Source organism: Rattus norvegicus, chromosome 4 (genome assembly GCF_036323735.1).
Source record: "Rattus norvegicus strain BN/NHsdMcwi chromosome 4, GRCr8, whole genome shotgun sequence".
NCBI classification, from domain to species: domain Eukaryota; kingdom Metazoa; phylum Chordata; class Mammalia; order Rodentia; family Muridae; genus Rattus; species Rattus norvegicus.
This window is the reverse complement of record NC_086022.1, coordinates 158,435,058-158,454,001: the sequence shown is the minus strand read 5'-3', so window position 1 is coordinate 158,454,001 and position 18,944 is coordinate 158,435,058. Positions and strand designations below refer to the sequence as shown.

The window sequence follows — 18,944 nt, the reverse complement described above, 5'->3', positions numbered from 1 at the left end:
TTTCTTATTTACATTTCGAGTGTTATTCCCTTTCCCGGTTTCCGGGCCAACATCCCCCTAATCCCTCCCCCTCCCATTCTTTATAGGTGTTCCCCTCCCCATCCTCCCCCCATTGCCGCCCTCCCCCCAACAATCACATTCAGTCTTAGCAGGACCCAGGGCTTCCCCTTCCACTGGTGCTCTTACTAGGATATTCATTGCTACCTATGGGGTCAGAGTCCAGGGTCAGTCCATATATAGTCTTTAGGTAGTGGCTTAGTCCCTGGAAGCTCTGGTTGCTTGGCATTGTTGTTCATATGGGGTCTCGAGCCCCTTCAAGCTCTTCCAGTTCTTTCTCTGATTCCTTCAATGGTGGTCCTGTTCTTAGTTCAGTGGTTTGCTGCTGGCATTCACCTCTGTATTTGTTGTATTCTTGCTTTGTCTCTCAGGAGAGATCTACATGCGGTTCCTGTCTGCCTGCACTTCTTTGCTTCATCCATCTTGTCTAATTGGGTGGCTGTATATGTATGGGCCACATGTGGGACAGGCTCTGAATGGGTGTTTCTTCTGTCTCTGTTTTAATCTTTGCCTCCCTATTCCCTGCCAAGGGTATTCTTGTTCCCCTTTTAAAGAAGGAGTGAAGCATTCACATTTTGATCATCCGTCTTGAGTTTCATGTGTTCTAGGCATCTAGGGTAATTCAAGCATTTGGGCTAATAGCCACTTATCAATGAGTGCATACCATGTGTGTTTTTCTATGATTGGGTTACCTCACTCAGCATGATATTTTCCAGTTCCAACCATTTGCCCACGAATTTCGTAAAGTCATTGTTTTTGATAGCTGAGTAATATTCCATTGTGTAGATGTACCACATTTTCTGTATCCATTCCTCTGCTGAAGGGCATCTAGGTTCTTTCCAGCTTCTGGCTATTATAAATAAGGCTGTGATGAACATAGTAGAGCACGTGTCTTTTTTATATGTTGGGGCATCTTTTGGGTATATGCCCAAGAGAGGTATAGCTGGATCCTCAGGCAGTTCAATGTCCAATTTTCTGAGGAACCTCCAGACTGATTTCCAGAATGGTTGTACCAGTCTGCAATCCCACCAACAATGGAGGAGTGTTCCTCTTTCTCCATATCCTCGCCAGCATCTGTTGTCACCTGAGTTTTTGATCTTAGCCATTCTCACTGGTATGAGGTGAAATCTCAGGGTTTTTTTGATTTGCATTTCCCTTATGACTAAAGATGTTGAACATTTCTTTAGGTGTTTCTGAGCCATTCGGCATTCCTCAGCTGTGAATTCTTTGTTTAGCTCTGAACCCCATTTTTAATAGGGTTATTTGTTTCCCTGCGGTCTAACTTCTTGAGTTCTTTGTATATTTTGGATATAAGGCCTCTATCTGTTGTAGGATTGGTAAAGATCTTTTCCCAATCTGTTGGTTGCCGTTTTGTCCTAACCACAGTGTCCTTTGCCTTACAGAAGCTTGTGCATATAGTTTTAAATTTCAAATCCAGAAATATCTGTCGTAGGATATTTAATCACACTCTTCACCCTGATATTGTGCTTATTTACTAAACAAACAAACAAACTAACAAACAAACCCCTTTTTATAGTTGTGGCATGGCTCAGTCCTAGATTTACTTTGTAGAAGAAAGCACCCATATTTGAAAGTAACTTCTAGGGGTGGGGGGGATGAGGAGGGACACACCCACATAGAAGGTTAGAGGGATATTGGCCTGGAAACTGGGAAAGGGAGTAACATTTGAAATGTAAATAAGACCCAAATAATATAAAGTACCTCGGTGCGACTTTAACCAAGCAAGTAAAAGATCTGTACAATAAGAACTTCAAGACACTGAGGAAAGAAATTGAAGAAGACCTCAGAAGATGGAAAGATCTCCCATGCTCATGGATTGGCAGGATTAATATAGTAAAAATGGCCATTTTACCAAAAGCAATCTACAGATTCAATGCAATCCCCATCAAAATACCAATCCAATTCTTCAAAGATTTAGACAGAACAATTTGCAAATTCATCTGGAATAACAAAAAACCCAGGATAGCTAAAGCTATCCTCAACAATAAAAGGACTTCAGGGGGAATCACTATCCCTGAACTCAAGCAGTATTACAGAGCAATAGTGATAAAAACTGCATGGTATTGGTACAGAGACAGACAGATAGACAAATGGAATAGAATTGAAGACCCAGAAATGAACCCACACACCTATGGTCACTTGATTTTTGACAAAGGAGCCAAAACCATCCAATGGAAAAAAGATAGCATTTTCAGCAAATGGTGCTGGTTCAACTGGAGGGCAACATATAGAAGAATGCAGATCGATCCATGCTTATCACCCTGTACAAAGCTTAAGTCCAAGTGGATCAAGGACCTCCACATCAAACCAGACACACTCAAACTAATAGAAGAAAAACTAGGGAAGCATCTGGAACACATGGGCACTGGAAAAAATTTCCTGAACAAAACACCAATGGCTTATGCTCTAAGATCAAGAATCGACAAATGGGATCTCATAAAACTGCAAAGCTACTGTAAGGCAAAGGACACTGTGGTTAGGACAAAACGGCAACCAACAGATTGGGAAAAGATCTTTACCAATCCTACAACAGATAGAGGCCTTATATCCAAAATATACAAAGAACTCAATAAGTTAGACTGCAGGGAAACAAATAACCCTATTAAAAAATGGGGTTCAGAGCTAAACAAAGAATTCACAGCTGAGGAATGCCGAATGGCTGAGAAACACCTAAAGAAATGTTCAACATCTTTAGTCATAAGGGAAATGCAAATCAAAACAACCCTGAGATTTCACCTCACACCAGTGCGATTGGCTAAGATCAAAAACTCAGGTGACAGCAGATGCTGGCGAGGATGTGGAGAAAGAGGAACACTCCTCCATTGTTGGTGGGGTTGCAGAATGGTAAAACCATTCTGGAAATCAGTCTGGAGGTTCCTCAGAAAATTGGACATTGAACTGCCTGAGGATCCAGCTATACCTCTCTTGGGCATATACCCAAAAGATGCCTCAACATATAAAAGAGACACGTGCTCCACTATGTTCATCGCAGCCTTATTTATAATAGCCAGAAAATGGAAAGAACCCAGATGCCCTTCAACAGAGGAATGGATACAGAAAATGTGGTACATCTACACAATGGAATATTACTCAGCTATCAAAAACAACGAGTTTATGAAATTCGTAGGCAAATGGTTGGAACTGGAAAATATCATCCTGAGTGAGCTAACCCAATCACAGAAAGACATACATGGTATGCACTCATTGATAAGTGGCTATTAGCCCAAATGCTTGAATTACCCTAGATCCCTAGAACAAACGAAACTCAAGACGGATGATCAAAATGTGAATGCTTCACTCCTTCTTTAAATGAGGAAAAAGAATACCCTTGGCAGGGAAGGGAGAGGCAAAGATTAAAACAGAGACTGAAGGAACACCCATTCAGAGCCTGCCCCACATGTGGCCCATACATATACAGCCACCCAATTAGACAAGATGGATGAAGCAAAGAAGTGCAGACCGACAGGAGCCGGATGTAGATCGCTCCTGAGAGACACAGCCAGAATACAGCAAATACAGAGGCGAATGCCAGCAGCAAACCACTGAACTGAGACTAGGTCCCCTATTGAAGGAATCAGAGAAAGAACTGGAAAAGCTTGAAGGGGCTCGAGACCCCAAAAGTACAACAATGCCAAGCAACCAGAGCTTCCAGAGACTAAGCCACTACCTAAAGACTATACATGGACTGACCCTGGACTCTGACCCCATAGGTAGCAATGAATATCCTAGTAAGAGCACCAGTGGAAGGGGAAGCCCTGGGTCCTGCTAAGACTGAACCCCCAGTGAACTAGTCTATGGGGGGAGGGCGGCAATGGGGGGAGGGTTGGGAGGGGAACACCCATAAGGAAGGGGAGGGATTAGGGGGATGTTGGCCCGGAAACCGGGAAAGGGAATAACACTCGAAATGTATATAAGAAATACTCAAGTTAATAAAAAAAATGTGAAAAAAAAAAACCACAAAAAAAGAAATGTAAATAAGAAATACCCAATTTAAAAAAAGATGGAGGAAAAAAGAAAGGATGGAAACAATTTCATAATCTCTCTCAAATACCCTTCAAAGCCTTCCACATATCCATTGTAATCCCCTGTGAAATTTCAATGTCATTTTTTTAAAGCAAGCAAATGAAAACATATCTAAGGATGAAATATCCTAAAACTTACCTGGAGTCACACAAGACCCCAAATAGCCAGAACAATAAAGCGAAAGGCTGTGCTTCATCTTATTTCAAAAATACTTCACAGCTATAGACATTTAAGCATAATGATACTGACAAAACATAAAAACCACAAACACAGATTACCAGGACAGAATTTATCTATAAGTAATTGTACACATGGATAGTCAAGAAATACTTGAAATGAATGCCAAAAACATACAATGGGGAAATGGTGAGTGGAAAACAGATTCTTGGAGACACGAGAATTAAACTATATTAATATCTCACGCCATATTAAGAAATCAACCAGAATTGTTTGGATTTAAGCTTTAGAAGTGGTTCTTCCTTTCTACTCATACTCTGACTATTCTGGCATATTATCAACTTGTAAAATTGAATTGCTTCGGTCCCCAGCTCCGAAAAAAAAAAAGAACCAAAAAAAAAATTGAATTGCTTGGCATATTTACCAGACTTTGAATTATAACTATCTCTGTTAGAATCAAGGTCACACTTTATACTTGCTTCTCTCTCCAAATGTATTTCTTCTGTTGGCTATGTTTGTTTTTGAAGATTTACATATCTTATGGTTCTGTTGTTGAAAATCAAACATCATATTTCACATAACAATAACTGAGTTAAAAGTCCTTCAAAATAAAGTTTTATGTTATTTTAAGAAATGAAAATAACTTCTAATTGAGGGGCAGAAAGTGACAAATCAGGGAGAGATTTGACAGAATAAGTCAATGATAGGGTATACCCAACTCCCATAAGAGCAGACAGGAAGGAGAGGCAATTTGCTGGTGTCCTACCTCCTACAATTAGGTACTGAGGTGGGACACAGTGACAGATGAAGGACAAAGGATGAAAATCTCTGCCCATTAACACTCTCTTACTGTCCTGGTACCCAAAAACTGATGGCTTCTGGGGATTTAATTCTCGTTTTCTATTTTGGGAGTAGAAGTTGATGGCCTTTGTCAATTAACTTGGTTTTGCTCTTCCTAGGCCAAAAGCTGATGACTTCCTGCAACTGATTCCTGCTGATAGCAGAAGAGGATTAAGAAAAGAAAATTTTTCCATTGGATGGTTTTGGCTCCTTTGTCAAAAATCAAGTGACCATAGGTATGTGGGTTCATTTCTGTGTCTTCAATTCTATTCCACTAAAATATCTGCCTGCCTCTATACCAATACTATACAGTTTTTATCACTATTGCTCTGTAGTACTGCTTGAATTCAGGGATAATGATCCCCCTGGAAGTCCTTTTATTGTTGAGGATAGTTTTAGCTATCTGGGTATTTTGTTATTCTAGATGAATTTGAAAATTGTTCTGTCTAACTCTATGAAGAATTGGATTGGAATTTTGAAGGGGATGCATTGAATCTGTAGATCGCTTTTGGTAAAATGGCCATTTTTACTATATTAATCCTGCCAGTTGATGAGCATGGGAGATCTTTCCATCCTCTGAGATCTTTTTCAATTCCTTTCTTCAGAGGCTTGAAGTTGTTATCATACAGATCTTTCACTTGCTTGGTTAAAGTCACACCATGGTATTTTATATCACTTGATTTTTGACAAAGGAGCCAAAATCATCCAATGGAAGAAAGATAGCATTGTCAGCAAATGGTGTTGGTTCAAACTGGAGGTCAGCATGTAGAAGAATGCAGATCGATCCTTCTTATCACCCTGTACAAAGATTAAGTCCAAGTGGACTTCACCAGATACACTCAAACTAACAGAAGAAAAAGTGGGGAAAAATCTCAAACACATGGGCACTGGAAAAAATTTCCTGAACAAAACACCAATGGCTTATGCTCTAAGATCATGAATCAACAAATGGAATTTCATAAAACTACAAGTAGGAAAAAGGACACTGTTGTTAGGACAAAATGACAACCAACAGATTGGGAAAAGATCTTTACCAATCCTATGACTGATAGAGAGCTTATATCTAAAATATACAACGAACTCACAAAGATAGATTGCAGGGAGACAAATAACCCTATTAAAAATGGGGTTCAGAGCTGAACAAAGAATTCACAGCTGAGGAATGACGAATGATTGAGAAGCAACTAAAGAAATGCTCAACATCATTAGACATAAGGGAAATGCAAATCAAAACAACCTTGTGATTCCACCTCACACCGGTCAGAATAGCTAAAATCAAAAACTTGGGCAACAGGAGATGCTGGCAAGGATGCGGAGAAAGAGGAACACTCCTCCATTTTTGATGGGATTGCAGACTGGTACAACCATTCTCATAATCAGTCTGGAGGTTCCTCAGAAAATTGGACATTGAACTACCTAAGGACCCAGATATACCACTCTTGGGCATATACCCAAAAGATGCCCCAACATATTACAAAGACACATGCTCCACTATGTTCATAGCAGACTTATTTATAATAGCCAGAAGCTGGAAAGAACCCGGATGACCTTCAACAGAGGAATGAATACAGAAAATATGGTACATCTATACAGTGGAATACTACTCAGCTATCAAATACAATGACTTTATGAAATTCATAGGCAAATGGATGGAACCAGAAAATATCATGCTGAGTGAGGTAACCCAATCACAGAAAAACACACATGGTATACACTTAGTGATAAGTGGATATTAGCCCAAATGCTCGAAGTACCCTAGATGCACAGAACACATGAAACTCAAGAAGGATGACCAAAATGCAAATGCATCACTCGTTCTTTAAAAAGGGAACAAGAATACTCTTGGGAGGGAATAGGGAGGCAAAGTTTAGAACAGAGGCTAATGGAACGCCCATTCAGAGCCTGCCCCACCTGTGGCCCATACATACACAGCCACCAAACTAGGTAAGATGGATGAAGCAAAGAAGTGCAGGCCAACAGGAGCCGGATGTAGATCTCTCCTGAGAGACACAGCCAGAATACAGCAAATACATAGGAAAATGCCATCATTAAAACACCTAACTGAGAATTGAACCCCCGTTGAAGGAATCAGAGAAAGGACTAAAAGAGCTGAAGGGGCTTGAGACCCCATATGAACAACAATCCCAACCAATCAGAGCTTCCAGGGACTAAGCCACTACCTAAAGACCATACATGGACTGACCCTGAGTTCCAACTGCATAGGCAGCAATGAATAGCCTAGTAAGGGCACCAGTGGAAGGGAAAGCCCTTGGTCCTGCAAAGGCTGGACCCCCACTGTACAGGATTCTTGGGGGGAGCGTGGTAATGGGCAGAGGATGGGGAGGGGAACACCCATATAGAAGCGGATGGCGAGGGTTAGGGGGATGTTGGCTTGGAAACTGGGAAAGGGAATAACACTTGAAATGTAAATAAGAAATATCCAATTTAATAAAGACGAAAAAAAAAGAATAGAAAAGAAACTTAGGCTTCCTGGTTGCTGCCACCGCAGAGAGCCCTTGGGCAGCACCCCGCGAGCAAACTTGAGCCTCAGGACCACAGGTAAGACCAACTTGTCTGCTGCAAGAGAGCTGCCTGGTGAGATCGGGACACACAGAGGCAGAGTTCATCTAGGACCGGGCACATCCTGTGTTTGCCGGAGGTCCTACGCCCGCGGATCCCGGCCCGCAGCAGCTCTCTGCTCTCAGACCCTGTGGGAAAGAGACCTCACCGCCTGATCAGGTGGGCACTCCTGAGGCTGCAGAGCAGAAGAGACCACCAACACTGCCCACCCCTGCCCACATCCCTGGCCCAAGAGGAAACTGTATAAGGCCTCTGGGCTCCTGTGGGGGAGGGCCCAGGAGCGGCAGGACCCCTGCCTGAGACACCGCCGGAACCTGAGGGAAACAGACCAGATAAACAGTTCTCTGCACCCAAATCCCATGGGAGGGAGAGCTAAACCTTCAGAGAGGCAGACAAGCCTGGGAAACCAGAAGAGACTGCTCTCTGTGCACACATCTCGGACGCCAGAGGAAAACACCAAAGGCCATCTGGAACCCTGGTGCACTGAAGCTCCCGGAAGGGGCGGCACAGATCTTGCTGGTTGCTGCCGCTGCAGAGAGCCCGTGGGCAGCACCCCACGAGCGAACTTGAGCCTCGGGACCACAGGTAAGACCAACTTTTCTGCTGCAAGAAAGCTGCCTGGTGAACTCAAGACACAGGCCCACAGGAACAGCTGAAGACCTGTAGAGAGGAAAAACTACACGCCCGAAAGCAGAACACTCTGTCCCCATAACTGACTGAAAGAGAGGAAAACAGGTCTACAGCACTCCTGACACACAGGCTTATAGGACAGTCTAGCCACTGTCAGAAATAGCAGAACAAAGTAACACTAGAGATAATCTGATGGCGAGAGGCAAGCGCAGGAACCCAAGCAACAGAAACCAAGACTACATGGCATCATCGGAGCCCAATTCTCCCACCAAAACAAACATGGAATATCCAAACACACCAGAAAAGCAAGATCTAGTTTCAAAATCAAATTTGATCATGATGCTGGAGGACTTCAAGAAAGAAATGAACTCCCTTAGGGAAACACAGGAAAACATTAATAAACAAGTAGAAGCCTACAGAGAGGAATCGCAAAAATCCCTGAAAGAATTCCAGGAAAACACAATCAAACAGTTGAAGGAATTAAAAATGGAAATAGAAGCAATCAAGAAGGAACACATGGAAACAACCCTGGATATAGAAAACCAAAAGAAGAGAAAAGGAGCTGTAGATACAAGCCTCACCAACAGAATTCAAGAGATGGAAGAGAGAATCTCAGGAGCAGAAGATTCCATAGAAATCATTGACTCAACTGTCAAAGATGATGTGAAGTGGAAGAAGCTACTGGTCCAAAACATACAGGAAATCCAGGACTCAATGAGAAGATCAAACCTAAGGATAATAGGTATAGAAGAGAGTGAAGACTCCCAGCTCAAAGGACCAGTAAATATCTTCAACAAAATCATAGAAGAAAACTTCCCTAACCTAAAAAAAGAGATACCCATAGGCATACAAGATGCCTACAGAACTCCAAATAGATTGGACCAGAAAAGAAACACCTCCCGTCACATAATAGTCAAAACACCAAACGCACAAAATAAAGAAAGAATATTAAAAGCAGTAAGGGAAAAAGGTCAAGTAACATATAAAGGCAGACCTATCAGAATCACACCACACTTCTCGCCAGAAACTATGGAGGCCAGAAGATCCTGGACTGATGTCATTCAGACCCTAAGAGAACACAAATGCCAGCCCAGGTTACTGTATCCTGCGAAACTCTCAATTAACATAGATGGAGAAACCAAGATATTCCATGACAAAACCAAATTTACACAATATCTTTCTACAAATCCAGCACTACAAAGGATAATAAATGGTAAAGCCCAAAATAAGGAGGCAAGCTATACCCCAGAAGAAGCAAGAAACTAATCGTCTTGGCAACAAAACAAAGAGAATGAAAGCACACAAACATAACCTCACATCCAAATATGAATATAACGGGAAGCAATAATCACTATTCCTTAATATCTCTCAATATCAATGGCCTCAACTCCCCAATAAAAAGAAATAGATTAACAAACTGGATACGCAACGAGGACCCTGCATTCTGCTGCCTACAGGAAACACACCTCAGAGACAAAGACAGACACTACCTCAGAGTGAAAGGCTGGAAAACAACTTTCCAAGCAAATGGTCAGAAGAAGCAAGCTGGAGTAGCCATTCTAATACCAAATAAAATCAATTTTCAACTAAAAGTCATCAAAAAAGATAAGGAAGGACACTTCATATTCATCAAAGGAAAAATCCACCAAGATGAACTCTCAATCCTAAATATCTATGCCCCAAATACAAGGGCACCTACATATGTAAAAGAAACCTTACTAAAGCTCAAAACACACATTGCACCTCACACAATAATAGTGGGAGATTTCAACACCCCACTCTCATCAATGGACAGATCATGGAAACAGAAATTAAACAGAGATGTAGACAGACTAAGAGAAGTCATGAGCCAAATGGACCTAACGGATATTTATAGAACATTCTATCCTAAAGCAAAAGGATATACCTTCTTCTCAGCTCCTCATGGTACTTTCTCCAAAATTGACCATATAATTGGTCAAAAAACGGGCCTCAACAGGTACAGAAAGATAGAAATAATCCCATGCGTGCTATCGAACCACCACGGCCTAAAACTGGTCTTCAATAACAATCAAGGAAGAATGTCCACATATACTTGGAAATGGAACAATGCTCTACTCAATGATAACCTGGTCAAGGAAGAAATAAAGAAAGAAATTAAAAACTTTTTAGAATTTAATGAAAATGATGGTACAACATACCCAAACTTATGGGACACAATGAAAGCTGTGCTAAGAGGAAAACTCATAGCGCTGAGTGCCTGCAGAAAGAAACAGGAAAGAGCATATGTCAGCAGCTTGACAGCACACCTAAAAGCTCTAGAACAAAAAGAAGCAAATACACCCAGGAGGAGTAGAAGGCAGGAAATAATCAAACTCAGAGCTGAAATCAACCAAGTAGAAACTTAAAGGACCATAGAAAGAATCAACAGAACCAAAAGTTGGTTCTTTGAGAAAATCAACAAGATAGATAAACCCTTAGCCAGACTAATGAGAGGACACAGAGAGTGCGTCCAAATTAACAAAATCAGAAATGAAAAGGGAGACATAACAACAGATTCAGAGGAAATTCAAAAAACCATCAGATCTTACTATAAAAACCTATATTCAACAAAACTTGAAAATCTTCAGGAAATGGACAATTTCCTAGACAGATACCAGGTACCGAAGTTAAATCAGGAACAGATAAACCAGTTAAACAACCCCATAACTCCTAGGGAAATAGAAGCAGTCATTAAAGGTCTCCCAACCAAAAAGAGCCCAGGTCCAGACGGGTTTAGTGCAGAATTCTATCAAACCTTCATAGAAGACCTCATACCAATATTATCCAAACTATTCCACAAAATTGAAACAGATGGATCACTACCGAATACCTTCTACGAAGCCACAATTACTCTTATACCTAAACCACACAGAGACACAACAAAGAAAGAGAACTTCAGACCAATTTCCCTTATGAATATCGACGCAAAAATACTCAACAAAATTCTGGCAAACCGAATCCAAGAGCACATCAAAACAATCATACACCATGACCAAGTAGGCTTCATCCCAGGCATGCAGGGATGGTTTAATATACGGAAAACCATCAACGTGATCCATTATATAAACAAACTGAAAGAACAAAACCACATGATCATTTCATTAGATGCTGAGAAAGCATTTGACAAAATTCAACACCCCTTCATGATAAAAGTCCTGGAAAGAATAGGAATTCAAGGCCCATACCTGAACATGGTAAAAGCCATATACAGCAAACCAGTTGCTAACATTAAACTAAATGGAGAGAAACTTGAAGCAATCCCACTAAAATCAGGGACTAGACAAGGCTGCCCACTCTCTCCCTACTTATTCAATATAGTTCTTGAAGTTCTAGCCAGAGCAATCAGACAACAAAAGGATGTCAAGTGGATACAGATCGGAAAAGAAGAAGTCAAAATATCACTATTTGCAGATGATATGATAGTATATTTAAGTGATCCCAAAAGTTCCACCAGAGAACTACTAAAGCTGATAAACAACTTCAGCAAAGTGGCTGGGTATAAAATTAACTCAAATAAATCAGTTGCCTTCCTCTATACAAAAGAGAAACAAGCCGAGAAAGAAATTAGGGAAACGACACCCTTCATAATAGACCCAAATAATATAAAGTACCTCGGAGTGACTTTAACAAAGCAAGTAAAAGATCTGTACAATAAGAACTTCAAGACACTGAAGAAGGAAATTGAAGAAGACCTCAGAAGATGGAAATATCTCCCATACTCATGGATTGGTAGGATTAATATAGTAAAAATGGCCATTTTACCAAAAGCAATCTACAGATTCAATGCAATCCCCATCAAAATACCAATCCAATTCTTCAAAGATTTAGACAGAACAATTTGCAAATTCATCTGGAATAACAAAAAACCCAGGATAGCTAAAGCTATCCTCAACAATAAAAGGACTTCAGGGGGAATCACTATCCCTGAACTCAAGCAGTATTACAGAGCAATAGTGATAAAAACTGCATGGTATTGGTACAGAGACAGACAGATAGACAAATGGAATAGAATTGAAGACCCAGAAATGAACCCACACACCTATGGTCACTTGATTTTTGACAAAGGAGCCAAAACCATCCAATGGAAAAAAGATAGCATTTTCAGCAAATGGTGCTGGTTCAACTGGAGGGCAACATGTAGAAGAATGCAGATCGATCCATGCTTATCACCCTGTACAAAGCTTAAGTCCAAGTGGATCAAGGACCTCCACATCAAACCAGACACACTCAAACTAATAGAAGAAAAACTAGGGAAGCATCTGGAACACATGGGCACTGGAAAAAATTTCCTGAACAAAACACCAATGGCTTATGCTCTAAGATCAAGAATCGACAAATGGGATCTCATAAAACTGCAAAGCTTCTGTAAGGCAAAGGACACTGTGGTTAGGACAAAACGGCAACCAACAGATTGGGAAAAGATCTTTACCAATCCTACAACAGATAGAGGCCTTATATCCAAAATATACAAAGAACTCAAGAAGTTAGACCAGAGGGAAACAAATAACCCTATTAAAAAATGGGGCTCAGAGCTAAACAAAGAATTCACAGCTGAGGAATGCCGAATGGCGGAGAAACACCTAAAGAAATGTTCAACATCTTTAGTCATAAGGGAAATGCAAATCAAAAAAACCCTGAGATTTCACCTCACAACAGTGAGAATGGCTAAGATCAAAAACTCAGGGGACAACAGATGCTGGCGAGGATGTGGAGAAAGAGGAAATCTCCTCCATTGTTGGTGGGATTGCAAACTGGTACAACCATTCTTGAAATCAGTCTGGAGGATCCTCAGAAAATTGGACATTGAAATGCCTGAGGATCCAGCTATACCTCTCTTGGGCATATACCCAAAAGATGCCCCAACATACAAAAAAGACACGTGCTCCACTATGTTCATTGCAGCCTTATTTATAATAGCCAGAAGCTGGAAGGAACCCAGATGCCCTTCAACAGAGGAATGGATACAGAACATATGGTACATCTACACAATGGAATATTACTCAGCTATCAAAAACAACGACTTTATGAAATTCGTAGGCAAATGGCTGGAACTGGAAAATATCATCCTGAGTGAGCTAACCCAAACACAGAAAGACATACATGGTATGCACTCACTGATAAGTGGCTATTAGCCCAAATGCTTGAATTACCCTAGATGCCTAGAACAAATGAAACTCAAGACAGATGATCAAAATGTGAATGCTTCACTCCTTCTTTAAAAGGGGAACAAGAATACCCTTGGCAGGGAATAGAGACGCAAAGATTAAAACAGACACAGAAGGAACACCATTCAGAGCCTGCCCCACATGTGGCCCATACATATACAGCCATCCAATTAGACAAGATGAATGCAGCAAAAAAGTGCAGGCCGACAGGAGCCGGATGTAGATCGCTCCTGAGAGACACATCCAGAATACAGCAAATACAGGGGCGAATGACAGCAGCAAACCACTGAACTGAGAACGGGACCCCTGTTGAAGGAATCAGAGAAAGAACTCGAAGAGCTTGAAGGAGCTCGATACCCCTTATGAACAACAATGCCAATCAACCAGAGCTTCCAGGGACTAAGCCACTACCTAAAGACTATACATGGACTGACCCTGGACTCTGACCTCATAGGTAGCAATGAATATTCTAGTAAGATCACCAGTGGAAGGGGAAGCCCTTGGTCCTGCTAAGACTGAACCCCCAGTGAACGTGAGTGTTGGGGGGAGGGCAGTAATGGGGGGAGGGTGGGGAGGGGAACACCCATAAAGAAGGGGAGGGGGAGGGATTAGGGGGATGTTTGCCCTGAAACTGGGGAAAGGGAATAACACTCGAAATGTAATTAAGAAACACTCAAGTTAATAAAAAGCTCTCTTTGTTAAAAAAAAAAAAAAGAAACTTAGTTACATGGACTCTTTACTCATTGATCCTGAGGACTCTGCCTAGGAAGGCAAGAGGGCCAAATTGGTTATTAACTCTTCCTGAGACAGACAGACAGACAGACAGACAGACAGACAGACAGACAGACAGACAGACAGAGAAAGAAGGACAAGAAAAAGAAAGAAGAAAGAAATAGAGAGAAAGGAAGGAGGGAACGAACGAACAAATGATCAAATAAACAAATAAACAAACCAAGGAACAAAGGAATGAAGAATCAAAGAAAGTCAAGGACACAAAAAACATACATTGCGAGAAGTAGGAGGCCTTTCTTTTTGCCTTCAGTTACAAAAATCTTCTATGTAAGAAAAAATCCCCTCATATATAACATGGTATGCAAATGGGAATTACAGAAGAAGGGAGATTATAAGTTCAAAGCAGTGTTTCATTGCATAAGCTCATGATAAGTTCAAAGCAACAGTTTTTCATATGTCCTTGCTTTTTCACAGTGAATGCCTGTGGCCTATTTCTTTGATCTATCATTGAATAAATGTTTTTTCCTTGATCATTAATTTGTTCCGATCCTTTTTTTCCTAGCACAATTAGTCCATGAGACTTGAAGTTATACAGAGCTCTATTTGCAACTTTTATTTTATAGGCCACTTGAGAATACTTGTATCAATTTAGGAGCAATATAAAATAATGATCAGAAATTAGAAAATCATCAATTCATCTAAGCAGCATTACTACATAAAAGTACATCTTCATATTGATTCCTCAGGAAATCTGCCCAATAGGGTGGGAAAATACCCAGGAAATCAGTAAGCAGTGTAGTAGTGGGAAGAAAAAGAAGCAGTATCTGAGTCAAAGTCTCTGGGGTCTTTGCCTCTCAGAGAAAAATTGTCAGCCATGAATATCTGTGGGCTATCTCCAGAAGACTTACTCGTTTACCATAGCCTTTCCTAGATGGCTTCTGTCAGTAACTTAAAGGAACAGTGCATGAAGGCAGAGACAGAATCAGCCAGAATTTCAAAAACAGTCAAAAGATTGTAACACATTACAAAGGTAATATGAAGCCAAGTAGAGTAAATTTAGCCAGAAACTGAGAGAAGTCAGATTGAACAAGTCAGCTAGGAGAAGAGTTGAGCCAGAGTAGCTGATGTGAACCAGCCAGCCTGAACTTGGAAAGTGATAGACAAGGTAATCTTATTAAGCGTCAAGTCTCAAGGTCTATAAACATTCTAGCCCTGACATAGATTGCAATGAGTCTAGAAGCTTCCAGAAACAAGCACAGGTTAGCAGATAGGGGCGGTAAGCCCCAGAAATGACAATTAACTTCATGAAAATAAAAGTTATATTTACAAATACCTACTTACAGAGACTGTTTTTGACCATACATCTTTACTTACCAAAGTCAGTTACTTCTACTAAAGTCTTGACTATCTAGAAAACATCCCAAGGCTTTTTTTAACTATGTAGGCCATGGGTGTATATTATCATTACAAAAATTAAACTATCTGAAGAATTAATCCGAAATGAATCAGTAATTCTTGCAGTGATTCTGCAGACAAAAAGTTCTGGTATTTGGCATTGGAAAGGACAAAGTGAAGGCACTCTCAGCCTGCAGGTACTCAGCAGTCCCCTAACCCCATTTTCTGAGGAATTCCACTCTCGGATCAGCACATGGTGATGACTTCAAAGATACTCACCTGACTGTGGTGTTCACCAAAAGTTATGAGTTCCTCATTTAGGGAAAAATGCTGAACACTGTGAGACTCAAAGACAAACTCGCCAACTTTCACTTGAGCTTTGCTACCGTTCTGCAGAGACTGGTAATTAAAGATGTCAAGCTTGGTTGCTGAAACCTCCTTGTTTACTACATTCTCCTCATTGGAGCTTCTCCTAAGTTGGCCCTTTTGTAAGAATGGATGAAGCTAAAGGAGAAAATAACTGTCAGAATTTGAAGTATAAGTCACTGAGATGCAAATAAACATGGGTACATTAACTGCCTTCTCTTTCCCCAACTATATATTCCTGTGGGCTTTGATTATTATTTCATTTATCAAACATTTATCATAGGGCTAATATATGCCAGCAATAGGGCTATATGTAGACATTAGCATAGTCATGTGCTATTACCTATATGACCTTTGCCTTATAGAAGCTTTTGAATTTTATGAGATTCCATTTGTTTATTGTTGATCTTAGCACCTGAGCCATTGGTGTTCTGTTCAGGAAAATTTCCACAGTGCCCATGTGTTCAAGGATCTTTCCACAATAGCACCACTATTGAGAATCAAAAACTGAATTTTTCTCATTCACTCCCTGATGAAATGAGGACTTCTAGATTAGAATCTAGGAAAGATTCTAATTTTTATGAAAAATAAGAACAATTTGAATGAGGTGCTTTTTGCATAATAGCTTTTAAGAAAAATACCTTTTTCTTTCACAATTATAAATTACTAAAATTCAACAAAATATTCAGCTTTTGAAATATAAAAGTTGTAGTTAGAGAGGGAGGGGAAAGAAGAACACATATGATATAGAAATGTAGGGAATCATGCCATAGAGAACTGAAAAGGTGGATGGTAGTAAGAGGGAATGAAGTGGGGATAAGTTAACCAAACCTGAAGATATATAAAGAAGTTACACATAAAGTTAAAACATATGTAGCAGAGGATGGCCTTGATGGACATTAATGGGAGGAGGGGCCCTTGGTCCTGTGAAGGCTAGATACCTCAGTGTAGAGGAATGCCAAGGCAGGGAGAAGAATTGGGTGGGTGGGTAAGAGAACACCCTCCTAGAAGCAGGGGTGGGGGTATGTGGTAGGAGGGTTGTGGAGGGGAAAATAGGAAAGGTAATAATATTTGAAATGTAAATAAATAAAATATCTGTAAAAAATCAAAAAAGAAAGAAAAAATATAATTTAAAAAGAATTTGAACAGAGGTTTTACAGTTTATTATATAAAACAGAACCAAGACTATACTGATTATGATCATTTCCCTTAGTTACATATATGAACCAGATAATATTCCTGAAGACACTCCACATCATGGATGCAGGGCACAATAGCTAGGGTGGAGATAAGCTGAAAAATTTCTCCCTACTTTTCTGTTCTGTTTGTCTGTCTGTCTTGCACATTTCATACTGGCAGAAGCTGAACTACAAGCTGCTAGGGGAAAAATGTCAGCAGAGGCTTTTCCCAACGAGGGACCTTACATTCTATAATAGCAATTTCCCAGATACAATGTGCATACTGGAGAAATACTGGCACAACTGTTATGGGAATAAATAACTGCTCACTGATTGTATTTGAGGACATCTTTAAAAGAGGGACTCATACCTATTACTGCAAACCTATTCAAGTTCCATGTCTAGGGATATCAGAGTCCTATGGGTGAGCCTAATTCTTCTGTTTTGCTAAGAAGATGCATTACTGAATTGTCTCCTGCATAGTTACACACATGGTATAGTGAAATTGACAGATTATATCAGAGAATCTTCTCTTTTCCAAGAATATCAGTGCTTGAGGAAAAAAATGACTATTGAATACTCATATTTAAATGAGACAGCCATGGGACTGTTCCCTAAGCACAGGAAACATTGTGAAAAGGGGATGGAGAGAATGCAAGAGCAAGATGCTGGACAGGAGGTCCATGAAATGATGTCTTTTAGGTGTGACATGGTCATGGCACTCATGTGCTTATAGAAGCTAAGTTTGCCTGTGTGGGACCAATACAAGATTGAGCCCATAAAATATTTAACTAGAGATTAGGGAGGGGCTAATGAAGTCCAGCCCCTCACATGAGCACTGTTAGCGCCATAACGATTCTGGAAGAGAGGAAGTCATTGCCATCAGATAGAACCACACTTTTGAGTGCCTACTGCCCCATGGCATAGCTGCATTCTCATGCCCACACAGCCATAAATCCAGTGTGTCATGAAAGAAAAAACAAAACAAGAGAAATGAATGCAGGATAGAGACATGGTGAGAGACTGGAGAATCTGTGAGGTTGGAGAAAGTTAAGGGAGGGAGGAAAATGGGTGTGAACAGAAGGTATTATGTACTTGTATGCTTGTATATAGCTGTCAACAAATAAATTATTTTAATAGATCATATAGGATGAATATAAAAAAACTACATCTTACAATTGAAACTAAAAAAATCAGAAAAACAATTCTCTGAAGAAATAAGTGAAAAATATCCCTTCCTTAGAGAGGAAGATGATTTAATTTAAGATTGAATCAGCAAAAAATCATCCTATTAAACTGAAGGGCAAATGAATATGATCTGAGGTAAAAACACACAGGAGTAAAATCGTTCATGTTCCAGCTTTGTAGCAATGTTAAAGGAAACTCTCAAAGAAAAAAATTGCATATGCTACATCTTTAGAAAAATTAAACTCTTGACAGCTCTATTACAACAAATAGAAAAGGGAAAGCAGAAGGGTTGCTGAATGTGCCAGTATTGCTGACATGCAGTATTTTTTATGTTTAGAAAACCACCAGAATTTTTAAAGTGTAACTGATATTCTAAGAGAAAAGTAGAATAGAAAATACAGTTAATTCTAAAGATGTTAGATAATGAGAAGATAACAAAATGAGTCAACTTCCCCCAAATAGAAAATTGTCATATGATATTAATTATTATAAATATCAATAATCAATTTAAGGCGAGTTCACTAAATATATGAATTTAAAACAGAGACAAATTGGGGTAAAACACAATACT

The 18,944-nt window shown here is 40.1% G+C and overlaps 1 protein-coding gene across 1 annotated transcript in view; it reads right to left on the bottom strand.

Moving 5' to 3' along the window:
• Vom2r49 (vomeronasal 2 receptor, 49) overlaps positions 1-18,944 on the bottom strand; it is a 47,108-nt gene that overhangs the window by 12,776 nt on the left and 15,388 nt on the right. The window contains exon 4 of the mRNA NM_001099515.1: positions 15,921-16,145. Coding sequence (NP_001092985.1) covers positions 15,921-16,145 — 225 coding nt within the window. The remainder of the gene's footprint in view (positions 1-15,920; positions 16,146-18,944) is intronic.